Raw genomic sequence first — 14,722 nt, 5'->3', positions numbered from 1 at the left:
ATGATTCAGAGTGTGTGTGTGTGTCAGTGTTTGTTTGGAACAGCCCCAGAGCTCTGGTGGATCTCTGGACACATAGAAGCTTGGAGAGTAGAGCAGGAAGGACTGCAGGGCTGAAGCTACTGCTCTCTTTGTGCCTGACCTTCACTTACACACACACACACACACACACACAACACACACACACCACCACATACCACACACCACACACACAAATACACACTTATTCTCAAACATACACTAGGGCGCGATTTCGGTATTGACCAAAATTATCATGATTTTGCCACAATCGAGCAACACACACACACACACACACACACACACACACACACACACACACACTATCCATTCATTCGCAGCACAGTAAACTTTTATATCTCCTTTCATATCCAACCACCATACTCCCTCAACTTACATTGTGATAATAGACACAAACATAAAGACACACACACACAGATCCACTCATTTGTCACACCACGTAAAGAAATGGTGCTCCATACACGTGTATTCATAACAATGCTCTGACACGCTCAGAAAACAGCACCTGCACACCCAGTCATTAAGACACAATGAGCATCATTGTGGCCATTTAGGATGGCTTAATTCATATCCCACAATTACACAAGCGACTGTAATTTGTTGATCTGTGTGTGCAGATCTGAAGCCTTGGTGTGTGTGTGTGTGTGTGCGTCTGTACGCGCCTATGTGGGTGTGTGTGTCCTAAGAACACCATATTTGGCTGTGGGTGTGTGTCCGTCTGTGTTTGCTGCCTTAAGAAATGCAAAGTCCTGCACTGTCCTTTTATCCTTGTTCCCAGAGCGTTCATGCCACAATGGCATGCAAGCCCACATGTGCGTGCACAGACCCACACTCTCAAACTTTGTCTAATGAGGTGTGTTCTTAAGACACACACACACACACACACACACACACACACAGGCGCAGTTTGTACACCGCAAGCTTAAAAAGATAGTTGACCTAGAATTTCACAACCCATGTCCCAAATGACTTGTCTGTCTGCGGTCCCTCAACGTCAGTAAACCTCCCACATACGCAGCCCCCTGTGCGTAGCATGTTAGCACTATTTCACAGCAGTGCTAATCACTCCTTAGACATGATGTCACTGTTTTAAGAGGGGAGTGTCCGTCCGTCTGTCTGCCCTGTCATGCAGTGACGGAACACAGCAGAAAAGCCGCTTGGCCAAGGAATTTGGTATCATTGAGTAAGTTCAAGAGCATAATTGTTGGCCTCACACTCGTCAAGGATTTATCGGAACAAAGGGAAATTCTTGAGCCCTTGGAGTTGTCCTCTGTTGGGCCCTCAGCTGTGTCTAGGCTCTTACTGTGTGCAGAACCCTTTTCTGTGCCAAGAGACTACTTGACAACGGAACATTACAACTGTTTTGTGGAAGGCGGAGGAAAGTGAACCTCCTTTGTTTCTAGTCCTACACGCTGTTTAAGGGACTTAGGGCTGGTGGACGGTGTTCCCATGTGTGTGTTGTGTGTTTTAGGGGACTTCACAGAGGAAGTCAGCGCAGGTGTGCAAGGATGTGAGATGTGTGACCACTGTTTAGTTATTGACTCAAGGTGACCAGTAACTTCAAAATCAGGAAGTTGAGGTTATGAGCTTATTGTGTGATGCAGTGAAATTTAATCTGTGTGTGTGTGTGTGTGTGTGCATACCATCAGTTGAAGAGTTTATTGAGTATGAAGTTATTGTCCACCTGTTTCTCCTCATAACTAATTGTTTGTGTGTGTGTGTGTGTGTGTGTGTGTACCTGCTTTCATACGTCTGCTGGCACAGTTGCAGTTTGCAAATGAGCAGAACGATGCCAGCTGGACGACGGGCGCAACCAAAGACCTGGTCTTCCTTGTGCAGGTGTCTTGCCAGGTGAGTGGGCACAGACTAGCCACAGGAGGGCCGCCGGGCACAGACCCAGGCCAGCCTACTCCCGTCCCTATCGTCACATGTCACATGATAGCAATAAAATGTATGGTTAAAATGGATAATAATTTAACTTCAAGACTACTTTTAGTTAGCCATGTAACCCATCTTGGTTTTAAACAAAGACACTATCCCCTCCCCCAATGGAATGCTAATGTGCTGGTTTAAGGCCTATCACTTACACAAGACAAAGGATGCTTCCTTGATATAATGTATCCATGTATCATGAAATGTAAATGTATTCATGTCTGGTATCATTTTGATAGTCTCATTACAAGGATTGTAATGATGTGATTGTGAGAATGTTTGGAACATTCTATAAGTGATATTTCTGATATATAAGATATCTCTCCTCATGCTATTCTGACAAGAATTCATAGGTGTGAAGTGGGTGTGAGTAGGTGTGTCTGATACCAACTGTAGAACCAATCAAGTGGGCTTGTTCTTGGCGCCATTTTGTTCTTTGTTTAAACCATTTAAAAGTAACTAAACTGCAATGTTTGTGAGATCAGATTTTCTAGACTTGGACTAGACTGGATGTAGCGGAAGAGAGGAGTTGGCTACAGGCCAACCTAGGCCTTTCAGGCCTGGGCTAGGCCTACATATAGACCTTTTTTGTACCCTCTCTGCTTGTAATAGAATAAACTTGATTCCTGAGTTTTTCCTGAAGTTCGCCAGTCTAAGATTAATATTAAGTAATTATTCACCTACAATTACTTTCACACAGCAACAAGCACATGAGAGAGCATGCACCATCAAGCTTCTTGATCAAGCAACTATACTGTCACTGCACTCTTCTTTGTGGGTCTTTTGTTAGTGTGTGTTTGTGTTTGTGTGTGTGTGTGTGTGTGTGTGTGTGTGTGTGTGTGTGTGTGTGTGTGTGTGTTTGTGTTTGTGTGTGTGTGTGTGTGCGCATGCTGCTCTATTCCATTGACATTTTCCTCATCGCTGCACTTTGGTTTTGGGATCTTTTCACCTGTGGAGTTACATATTTTCATTTCCTCCCCATAGCTCTCTCTCTATCTCTCTCTCTCGCTCTCTCTCTCTCTATCTCTCTTTCTCCATCTCTCTCTCTCTCTCTCTCTCTCTGTGTTTCATTACCCGTTTTCTCCCTCCTCTCTCTTTCTAGCGCCCCTTGGTCCCCCTCTGCCTCTCCCCGCCTCTCACAGATTCCCTTTTTCTATTTTTTCCATTTCCCCCTTCATCTCTTCCATGTGCCCAAACTCACTTGTTCACCCTCTCTTGCGCAGACGCACAGTCACTCACAGTCCACCTCTCTCTCGCTCTCTCCTTTGACTTCATTTATTCTTCGTTTATCGTGTACCCACTCTGTCTCTCTCCCCGCATGTAGGGCAAGACGTGGATGGTCCGGCGGTCATACGAGGAGTTCTGCACGCTGGACGCCCACCTGCACCAGTGCATCTACGACCGCCGCTACTCCCAGCTGCTGGCTCTGCCGCCGCTTGCCGAGCTCGGAGACAAGGTGGAGGTAAGCGCGCCCTCCTTTCCGGCTCCTTCTGTCGTCCGGGAGTTAACGAGCTGCCGCAAGGGGGGGGGGAGGCTTTTTCAGATGTCGCCCGGGTTTAAGCTAGCGCGGGACGCTCTCAAACGTTTTTAGCTGCGCGGTATTGAGGTCAGCACGCAGCCATCGAGGGCAGTGAACGGACCCTTGGGTATGATGAGCTTGAGCTGTGCCTGCTCAACATACAGGACAACCGTCCATGATTAGTTTGGAATCCTAGTCTGAAGTGCTGTTGCAGTTAAATGTGAAAGTTGCCTCTTTTGTGATGTTATGTCATTATTTTATTCTTTATGTTACTATATCATCTAAATCATCAGGACAAATCCAATTGACTGTGATTCTGGTCAGTGCTGTTTTTGCTTTTCTCTAGCCTCATCTTATGCACTTTCTGTTTCTCTCTCTCTCTCTCTCTCTCTCTCTCTCTCTCTCGCTCTCTCTCTCTCTCTCTCTCTCTCTCTCTCTCTCTCTCTCTCTCTCTCTCTCTCTCTCCAATCAGATCTTCACCCCACTGTTGTCAGAGTACCTGAGTCGTCTCTCTATGATTGTGGACAACAAGCTGAACTGTGGGCCTGTGCTCACCTGGATGGAGGTGAGGACCATGGGGGCTGTGCCATGACTCAGGGGCCGCTTCATAGCCACAACTGTAATGGATGTGTTGACAATGATTGTGAAAACTACCATGTTTACCCTTCAGCAGGGGAGTTTTGAACATTCTAGCTGAGGATTCTGTTCTGCAACAATGTAAGATTCTGAAATTCCATGTTCAATTCAATGAACCCAGAGTCCTAGAGAGAGATCTAACTATAAAGCCCAATTCATACCAAAGATTTGCAACGAGATGAGCTGTCGTGCAACATTTAATTCACACCGCTGTAACTCCTTTCTGCAACGGTTTCGTCTCGTCGCGAATCTTTGGTGTGAATTGGGCTTAAGGCTCTGAATGAACCCAGACATTCTTTAGAACGTTCAATTTCCAACATTCCCGTCACACCGGTGTGACGTACCGGCTTAAGGGTTAAACCATGCCTATATTGTAGTGTACAATATGCCAGAGTGCCAGAGTTTCCAATTTTAGTGTCATGGCATCTTTCATTTGGGTGGCACCATAACGGTTTGAGAAGTGTTGCAAAATGTTCAGAATCTATGCAAAAAATGAGTTGCTATAAGGGCTGTCAGAGGCAGTTGGCATCACAAGCAAATATAAATAAACAGTTAATAAACTGTACCTGGTGCCTAAGTGTCTAGAATTGATTTTGAAGTTTTTTCAACCTGTTGCTCATCTAGTGTAGGGCGTGAAGGCGTAGCTTGATGTGGATGGGATGAATGGGGGGAAATGCTGATGTGTGGCTACCTTATCCCCCTCAGATTGACAACCACGGCAACAGATTTATGCTGAAAGAAGAGGCCTCACTGAATGTCCCTGCCATCGCTGCGGCACACGTCATCAAGCGCTATAACGCCCAGGCCAGCGACGAGATCTCCATTGAGGTACGGCCAATCAGAATCTAGATCAGATGCAGGTCGGCAACCAGGAATTGCTACCAATTAAAAAACGGTCTTGAAGATAGATGGGTGATACAAAGGGCGTGATGGGTGATTAGAACTCTGGGTTGAATGTCTGAATCCATGACGCTAACTGGTGATTGGGGGGATTCTTTTCAACAGCTGTTTTATCCGTGGTTCTATTTCTTTTCTGTATTTCAGAAACTTGCAGCTCTGTCTTATCTACTCTTCTCCCCTGGACGTCACTCTCCCCTTCATCTTCTCCTTCCTCTTCATCATCCTCCTCTTCCTCCTTCCTCATCCTCTTCCTCCTCCTCTTCCTCATCCTCCTCCTCCTCAGGCCTGTCTATTCCTGTCCCCCCCTCCCGTAGTCATGCTCCACATCCACTTTTTCCTTTCTGGGCCAGAGAACGGGGTGACCCATCACTTCAGCACATTTAGGTCCCTTCGCTCATCATCAACCTTCGTCGTCTTCATCCCTCTCTCAATTGCTCCATCTTTCTCTTTCACTCTTCCTCTCCCGTTCTTCATCCCACTCTCAACTGCTCCATCTATCTTTCTCTTACACTCTCTCTCTCTCTCTCTCTCATTCTCATTTGGTGAGAAATGAGAACATTTTTCTTTTCTTTTTTTCCGTCTCAGTCCTTCTCTTCTTTTTGGGTCAAAGAAGTCTCAGACACACAAAAGTTTTAAGCCACAGTTCCTGCATATGAGTCTTTTAATAAATGCTGTTGTATTTGTATTGTCTGGAGGCTCTTGCTTGTTTTGGTTGCAGCAGGAGTGTTTTGTCTGCAGAGGGTGTTGATGTGTTAATGTTTTTTGCTCCTGCGCAGCCTGCTCAATGGTGTTTACCGCTCATGTTGCTGCTCGTTTGCAGAGGCTGGAGCTTTTCTTTAAACATCACGCACGTGCCCTCAGTGTCCATGGATGGACTCGGCTCAGAGCAGCCTGCTTTGTGTTGTCATCAGCTGCATTTGCACAGGCAAATGCTCACCATGCACAAGTAGTTTCAGTAGATCTCGTCATGCCAGTATTTCTCCTGGCAGGAAGGGGGGCGGGGGCATTGACAGGCCGTCAGAGTATGTCAAAAGCATTTTCCATGCACAGACAGCCAGCTTGTTGCTGTTGTTGTTGTTGTTGTCGTCCTCATTGTGTCTTTAGTTGTGCATAATCTTTGTATGTGGATGGATGTGTTTGTGTGTGTATGCTGGCATATGTGTGTACATGTTGGGGTGTGTGTGTGTGTGTGTTGGTGTGCTTGCAGGTGGGAGACATCTTATCTGTGATAGACATGCCACCCAAGGAGGACACCAGCTGGTGGAGAGGCAAACATGGCTTTCAGGTGCCCATCCTGCTCACAGCACACTCTCAGCATCTCACCCAGGCTGTGCCACTGTCCTGTGCAGTCCAGCACCTCTGCATTCCCACTTCATATCTGCTCAAAGCTTTTCCAGTCTTGCCTTCTCCATCCTTGTTCTCGTTTGCTTGCCTTAGTCTTTGTTCTTGTTTTTGTCTGTCTTCCTTCCTTCCTTCCTTCCTTCCTTCCTTCCTTCTCTTTCTCTCTATCTATCTGTATATCTGTCTATCTATCTATCTATCTATCTATCTATCTATCTATCTATCTAATGTTTCCCCACTGTTTTTCTCCTCTGATTCCCTCTCTCAGGCCTGTTCTCTCTCTCTCTTTCTTTCTTTCTTTCTTTCTTTCTTTCTTTCTTTCTCACTCTCTCTCTCTTTCTCTCTCTCTCTCTCTCTCTCTCTCTCTCTCTCTCTCTCTCTCTCTCTCTCTACAGGTATCATAGCATTTGAAGCCTGCATAGCACCCACTGCCTGGACTGATTTCATCATGTTTGTCTCTCTCTCTCTCTCTGTGTGTGTGTGTGTGCGCGCGCCCATGGCCTGCAGGTTGGCTTCTTTCCCAGTGAGTGTGTGGAGCTGATCAGTGAGAAGCTGCACCAGACTGTCAGCGCTCCTGCCTCAAAACTAGGTATGGCTGCCTCCCCGGGCACACTCTCCATAGTAAGGCTGAACAGGGTGTAAATAAAATATGGGACTCTTTTCTGGGGCAAATGGACACATTTCTTCTTGTTTCTGTATGAGGTTCAACTTTGAGTGTTTCAGGGGCCTTGATGTCAGAACTTTTTGCACAACAAATCCACGATATTCGTGAGCCAGTAATGGCCGGCGCCATTGACACTTCAGTATTCAGAAATCTGTTTTTTTTTTTTTTTATGATTTAGTTTGTCACAATCTTTGCAATTATTCCTGGGTTTGCACTAAAATAGAACTGTTTCATGTAAGGCATTGGAGTGATTCATTCATTATGTGTTTCTGTCTGTTTGTCTGTCTGTCTGTTGTTGTAGAGGTAGACGGAGTCCCTACCAAGGCGGGGGCCGTCAGTGCTGCGGGACCCCCCTCTCCTACATCAGGTGAGGGCTACTAAATAAACCACTGACTCCTTATCTGTTGTGTGAATGTCTTAAGCCAAGCTTGAGTTTTTCGTCTCCGTGATTGTCAGTCCATAGTGAGAGGACTTATCCTCTGACTTTTCATGTAGTGATTGTCAGTCCATAGTGAGAGGACTTATCCTCTGACTTTTCTCATAACGGGCTGTTGTTTCTGAATTTGGCTTGCTCAATCAGCGGTTCGTTCACAGTGACATGGTCACTTTGTGCAGAAGTGCCGCAACAATAAATCAACTCAGTCGTTTTGTAGCCATTTTAGAACTTCTGCTTTCCTTTTTTGCCGGATGTATTGGAGCTTTTTTTTTTTCCCCTGGCGGCCCCCTCAATCACGTGCAGAGTGTTCTCCCAGCCGAGCCGTAGGAACCAGCTCGTAATGACAACTTTAGGAATCCAGCATATCAATATGCTGCCTTCTTGGAATCGCTTACTCCTTTCTCTCTGTTTCCTTTTTTTCTCTTTTCTCTCTATCTCTCTTTCTCTGTTGCTCCTCTTCCCTCTTAGTTCGTCAGCCTTGGTTCCTAAGATTTTCTGGTAACGGCTTCAAATGGAATTATTCAACCCCCCCCCCCTTGTGTTCCTCTGTTTGCTAATACAAGGCCCCGCTAACAGTTTCCTCCTGCTAATTTCATTTACTTCCTTTCAGCAAATGCAGTATCAGTAACTCATATCACAAGCACAGACACATGTGACAATGACACCAACTCAGACACCAATTCAAACACCATTCAGACATCAAACGTGAATGTGAAACGATGGGTCACCACCAGTTATATTATACCTGTCTATGATTACTTGCATGTGCAGTGCCTTTGCCAAAGTGTTCAGCCCTCTGCCCTCACCTTTTCTCACCTTTTCTCACTCGCAGTCTATCACTTATAATCCTTGAAATGGTAATGATTTCAGGGGAATTGAATACTTTTCGCAAGGCAATGTAAATGCAGCCCGTTGACTCGTGAGTTAAGGTGATCAATCTGTGTCTATTTCCACTGTTTGTGTCGCGGCCCTCTTTAATCCTAATCTCTCTAACCCAGGCCCATGGTCCACTGCTTACTCTGTTGATGGCATTGATTAGCACCTGACCATAAAAAAGAAAGAAAACACAGATGTCCGTTCATACGTTGACTGACACACACAAGGCTTCCATGAACCCATTTAACATTTGATGTCCACTGGTCGTTGTGTGGATTTAATGGGAGCAGAGTGCTTTGCTCCAGAGACTGGAGGCACTATGTGTTCCTGTGTGGCTGACCACTTTCCCTTGTTTTGTGAAGGGAGCTTTTTTTTTTTTTATGCTCACAGCTCAGACTTGGACACATACGCAATCACTCAAATATTAGATGTACTAGCTACACACACACACACACACACACACCTCATTGTGAGTGCTTTGAAAGACCCTGTGGGAACTTCTTTCTTTGAGTCTGTTTGTCATGTTTGTTATCATTTGCACCCATTGAATTGAGCTGAATGGCTCTCTGTCGCCCCCCTCTGGCAGTGTCCAAGAAGCACGGCAAGCTGATGGGTTTTCTGAGGACCTTCATGAAGTCGCGGCCCACCAAACAGAAGCTGAAGCAGCGTGGCATTCTCAAGGAGCGCGTGTTCGGCTGCGACCTCGGAGAGCACCTGCTCAACTCCGGACTAGATGGTATGAGGATGTGATCAGTGATGATGACCAGTGGTTTAAATGATAGATGGTGTGTTTTCAGACGAAAAGGAGAAGACGTTGCCATTAGAACAGTTCTAAAAGTAGTAGGTAAAACTATTCCAAATGACCACAGATAAGGTAGAGCAATTGTATTGAAATTATTACTGGATAAATTTCAGTTGGAATAATAAAAAGTCAAAATGATGGTTCAGGTAGATTTGGTGAAATTATTCTTGGAACAATCATGAACTTAGCTATAGTGCAGTGCTGTATAATTTCCTGTGTATTAACCGCGTTGTGTATAAACCGAAGCACTGTTTTATGCAAGTTAAAAAAAAACAAACCATACAATTACCATATTAACTGCCCCCGTGTATTAACCTCATAGCTGAAGACATTTTGCAAAATCAATGTATAAACCTCGGCTAATAGTTGGGAAACTACGGAATAGTAAAAGTGGTGTGTGTGTGTTTGTGTGTGTGTGTGTGTGTGTGCGCGCCTCTCTTGTGTAGTTCCACAGGTGCTGAGAACCTGCTCCGAGTTCATAGAGAAGCATGGCATTGTGGATGGCATCTACAGACACTCTGGAGTCTCCTCCAACATCCAGAAGCTCAGGTGTGCTCCGTCTTCACCTGGCCTCTAATTACCTGTGTGTACGCTGCAAAGCACATCTAGACTGTTGTTGGAAGAAGACATTCCTGATCCACATTAAGACACTGTCATTGCCAGATGTCGGGCTGTAGTCAAGCATTATCAGAGCCGTGCATGCGTAACATGCTGCTATCATATATTTGTATTTTTCAAATAAATAACAAAAAAGCGTTGACTTATCGTGAAATACCACCGGGTATGGACACAGTCTCCCTGCATCTATTTGACTCACATCAGGCAGTGACAAACACCACAATAAGAATTAAGCGTAACGGCCGCAAAGGACCTCTTTTATGAAAAGCTTCTTCCTCCCTCAGGCATGAGTTTGACAGCGAGAACGTGCCGGACCTGACGAAAGAAGTCTACATGCAGGACATCCACTGCGTGGGCTCCCTGTGTAAGCTGTACTTCAGGGAGCTGCCCAACCCACTGCTCACCTACCAACTCTACGACAAGTTCGCAGTGAGTGTCCGTCTGTGTCGCCTCGCCTATGCCGGCTAGCCAGGCCCTCTCTGACCTCTCCGCCTGACTCACAGACAGGCTCAAAGACAGGAGTCTACAGACCTTTTTTACAGCAGCCATTTTTGACATGAAATATACGGCAGGTCCAGGTGTTACTAGTAACATTAATTGAGCTTCTGATTTTGCTACACTTCAATTGAACAGAGACTTCATTAACGTATTCAGTTACACCTGTGCTTGCCCTACTATTTCATGTCCAAATGACATGAGTATGAGCATAGCCTGTCCCTAACTTGGTACACTATTAAGGCCAACGGCCACTGGCGGCAGCATTTATATGATACGATATGATACTGCTTTATTGTCAGTTTACACAGAAAAACATAACAGAACATGCAGATTCATATACGCTCCTGTATGTGAGACACTGTAAAAGGCTTTTTACATCTGTTAAGTTCACCACTCACACATCCATATTCATTCATTCATCTTTCTATGTGTACAGGACTGCATGGGAGAGATGACCGACGACGAACGCATGGTGAAGGTTCATGACGTCATTCAGCAGCTGCCCCCTCCTCACTACAGGTAACACACACACACACACACACACACACACACACACACACACACACACACACAGAGGGTAGTATACCAACCTCAGACCAGAGTTAGCATCTCTGATAGATTAATGTTTTTGTAAATAGTCTCCTTTGTAATTGCATTCTCATATAATGTGTGTGAATAATTGGATGGTGTGAACAGGGTTGTACGGTGTAGATAGATTGGTGATGGCAGGTTGGACAGATGGTAGCTAAGGGTGTACAGGGTTTTATAGTCCTACATGAGACAGACAGACAGACATGATGCCTGGCATTATGGATGGTGGCTAAGGGTCTGATGTATGTCCTAGGACGCTGGAGTTTCTCATCAAACACCTGGCCCGGCTGGCCACCTTCAGTGAAGAGACCAACATGCACGTCAAGAACCTGGCCATAGTGTGGGCCCCCAACCTGCTGAGGCAAGTCTGCGTGCGTACGTGTGTGTGTGCGCGTGTATGTCTGTGTGCACAGGTGTGTGCATGTTTGAGTGCATGTTTGTTCCTGTGCGAGTGTATCGTGGCGTCTGTGTGTGCACACAACTGCATGTCTGCTTGTTTGCTCGCACTTCAGTAGCAACTCTTCTGGTTTCCTGCATAATATGCAGGATTGTTTTAACTGCATGCGAGTATTCGTGCTTGCTTGCGTGTGTGTGTGCGTGCGTGTGTGTGTGTGTGTGTGTGTTTTTGTCTTCTACCTATGATTACCTTGTTCTATCTCTGTCCACCTTATTATCCCTGTGCAACACTTCTCACTGGGTGTGGGCTATGTCCTGTAGACACTATCTGTGCACACATTTGTCTTGGCCCAAACACTTCTCACTGGGTGTGGGCTATGTCCTGTATACACAAACATGTGCAAATGTCAATGATTTCAACCGAACTGTTTACATGAACGCTAAATAAACTGATTGATGTTTAATCTACGTTTACATGGAAATCATGTTATATCCTCTTATTTGTATTGCTGGCATGGAAACTCCCTTGTTTACATCACTCTGCATTGTGACCACACAGGGAACACTTGTGCAGAAAGAGGAAATGTGCTCCAACAATAATGGAGTACCCGTTTACATGGGTGCATCTTTCAATCGATCCGATTATCAGAACATAGTACATCACCTCTCTCTATCCGTTTGGAAATTTAGTCGGATCGGGCTGAATCCGATCGGTTGAGGTGTTTACATGAGGTTTTTTATTCCAATTGAGCCTTTACTCTTTTTGTAATCAGATTAAAAGTGTCCATGTAAACGGGGATTATCTGGCTCTGTTCCTGCTCAGGAGTCCTGTCCATGGAGATCATATGATGACTGTTTGTGTTGGTGTGCAGGTCCATGGAGATCGTATGATGACTGTTTGTGTTGGTGTGCAGGTCCATGGAGATCATATGATGACTGTTTGTGTTGGTGTGCAGGTCCATGGAGATCGAAGCGGTGGGTTTGAGTGGTGCTGATCCGTTTAAGGAGGTCCGCATCCAGTCGGTGGTGGTGGAGTTCCTCCTGTCTCACGTGGACGTGCTGTTCAGCGACACCTTCACCTCGGTGGGGCGCTTCAGCGCAGGTACGTCACCCCACAAAAGAGTGTGTGCGGCAGTGGGGGGTGGGGTTGGGCTGTTTGCAATGTCCTGCTGTTGGTCAACAAATGCGCCCCCCTCTCTGTTCAGTTCAGTTGGGTTCACATCGTTCTTGCATTTGTGCTCTTGCATCTCATTCAGTGTGTCTGTCGTACCGCCATTTCAGTTTTTCATTCAGTGTGTCTGTCGTACCGCCATGTCAGTTTTTTATTCAGTGTGTCTGTCGTATCGCCATGTCAGTTTTTCATTCCCCCATGTCAGTATTGCATTCAGTGTGTCTGTCGTACCGCCATGTCAGTTTTTTATTCAGTGTGTCTGTCGTACCGCCATGTCAGTTTTTCATTCAGTGTGTCTGTCGTATCGCCATGTCAGTTGTCACTTTTGCTCATGGATCCTCACCCCAGCTTTCCTTAACGGATCTGTCCTGTGTCTGTTGTTGTTGGTGTTGTTGCTGCTCAGTGAGGAGTCTTGAGGCCGAGTGTGCGAGGGACGGGCTATGTTTCTTTTGTTGTGTGCTTATCAGCTGGTCGTGCGTGGGATCGCTGGCCCATCTCTGGTCTCTATGGTGATGAAGAGCTCGTGTTCTCGTCTGTGAGTGTGGTGTTTTCTGCGCTTGAGGCATTGCGGATCCTGGTCTGTGTTCTCTGCCCTGCAGGATTTGTTGCTCTGCCCTTGTTGCTTGTGCTGCACTGAATAGGAAGCTTGAGCTGAAGCCATGTAATTAATATATGCACACACATGTAGCTTAAATGCTAATCAATCTCTGCTTCTCAGCGGAATTGTTATAAATATTTTAAATACATAATTCTTTATTGTCTTTATTGTTCATGATTAGTAGATGCCTGGCCCTATTTTCAAACAGCTTTGATTTTGTTCTTGATAGTGTATTTGGTCAGAAACAAATAGAACCACTGTACTAGCTGCATTTGATGTATTCAAAGTCTTTTGATGCTGCTTGTTGACAGACTTACTTGATTGTAATTTTTTGCATTAGCTCTGGTAACAGTCTGGTCATCTCCACTTCTGAAAAATCTCCTTTCATCTCTTGATGTTTTTTTCCCCACATTATTAGTTATTCTCCATCTGATCATTAGGAAATTCAATCAACTTGTGTCGCTTTTTCCTACGTATTGGCCAAGTTATTTGTGTAATATCCACTGCACCAGTAAGGTTGAGTGATCAGTGGTGTATCTCAGTGCTCTTGCCTCAACTGAGCAAAGTGTGTGTTTCCGTAGCAACGGGCAGGGCAGGGCGCAAGCCAGTGCCACAGCCTCGGAGGGCGCGTCTGGTGAGTCTGCAGGAGGCGCGGCGTGAGGCCCCACGCGGCCCCGGGCCTCCCACCATTCAGGAGTCCGACCCCGACCCCCGACGCTCCTCCGTCTACTGACGGGGGTCCTCCTCCTGCACTGCTAGTTCCCATGGAGATGTCATTTCATTTGTCATTCTGGTCTTGGTTGCTTCTTTTGCCATGTTTTTACACTGTTCCTCTTGTTGATCACTGTGCTCAATCAGAGATGACCAGTGGATGTTTGGTCTACGGTGGTCATCCGGTCTCATTCACGCTCATTCACGGGGGCTTGCTGTTTGGCTGAAATTGTCAACTGACAGAAATAATCTGTGCAATACGCACACAGCTTTCTTTCAAATGAATCAGAGGTTATGAATTCTGCCTATGTTTAAACTTCAGGTTGTCTTAAGAACTGGATTTGTGTGTTTTTTTTTAATATATTTTGGTAACACTTTACTTGACAGTATCGACATAAGAGTAACATGACACTGTCATGAGTGTGTCATAAACAAGTTATAAGCATTTATGACATAACACTTCTGTTAAGAATCAAGAAATTCCAAGGCACTCTCTATTGAAAAAGTTAAAAAGCCTTTATTATCATGGCTTGGTCAAGTTAACCTTCTAAAAAACTCCAACGCGTTTCGGCTACATGCCTTCTTCTGGGAGTGGGAGCTCCCAGGCTTAACTCCCAGAAGAAGGCATGTAGCCGAAATGCGTTGGAGTTTTTTAGAAGGTTAACTTGACCAAGCCATGATAATAAAGGCTTTTTAACTTTTTCAATAGAGAGTGCCTTGGAATTTCTTGATTCTTGGCATTTAGTTTCCCATCCAAAGAGCACCTCTGACCTAACCAAACTTTAGAGTCCAAGAAGCGCTCCTCTACCCCCATTCTTTGTTATAACACTTCTGTTATTAAGTGACATTCGGTTTTTGTCATAGGTTAGGGTTAGAGTTAGAATTAGAGTTAGGGTTAGGGTTAGAGGCTAGGATTAGGGTTAGGGTTCATGTATCATGACCGTATGTTCATGACAGTGTCATGTCACTCTTATGTCGATACTGTCAAGTAAAGTGT

At 45.4% G+C, this 14,722-nt stretch overlaps 1 protein-coding gene across 7 annotated transcripts in view; it reads left to right on the top strand.

Moving 5' to 3' along the window:
* arhgap33 (Rho GTPase activating protein 33) overlaps positions 1-14,722 on the top strand; it is a 53,731-nt gene that overhangs the window by 27,117 nt on the left and 11,892 nt on the right. For all 7 annotated transcript variants that reach the window (XM_076280737.1, XM_076280735.1, XM_076280741.1 and 4 more), the window contains 13 exons: positions 1,801-1,887; positions 3,293-3,430; positions 3,960-4,052; positions 4,829-4,951; positions 6,231-6,308; positions 6,872-6,953; positions 7,330-7,395; positions 8,927-9,076; positions 9,589-9,691; positions 10,045-10,189; positions 10,695-10,777; positions 11,103-11,210; positions 12,202-12,347. In XM_076280737.1, the coding sequence (XP_076136852.1) occupies positions 1,801-1,887; positions 3,293-3,430; positions 3,960-4,052; positions 4,829-4,951; positions 6,231-6,308; positions 6,872-6,953; positions 7,330-7,395; positions 8,927-9,076; positions 9,589-9,691; positions 10,045-10,189; positions 10,695-10,777; positions 11,103-11,210; positions 12,202-12,347 (1,402 nt within the window). The remainder of the gene's footprint in view (positions 1-1,800; positions 1,888-3,292; positions 3,431-3,959; positions 4,053-4,828; positions 4,952-6,230; positions 6,309-6,871; positions 6,954-7,329; positions 7,396-8,926; positions 9,077-9,588; positions 9,692-10,044; positions 10,190-10,694; positions 10,778-11,102; positions 11,211-12,201; positions 12,348-14,722) is intronic.

Source organism: Alosa pseudoharengus, unplaced genomic scaffold, assembly GCF_046254945.1.
Source record: "Alosa pseudoharengus isolate Yale_2024_CS ecotype anadromous, Long Island Sound unplaced genomic scaffold, YU_APseudo_1.1 YU_APseudo_1.1_scf_12, whole genome shotgun sequence".
In the NCBI taxonomy this organism is placed as follows: Eukaryota; Metazoa; Chordata; class Actinopteri; order Clupeiformes; family Clupeidae; genus Alosa; species Alosa pseudoharengus.
This window is presented reverse-complemented; position numbering and strand designations above follow the sequence as displayed.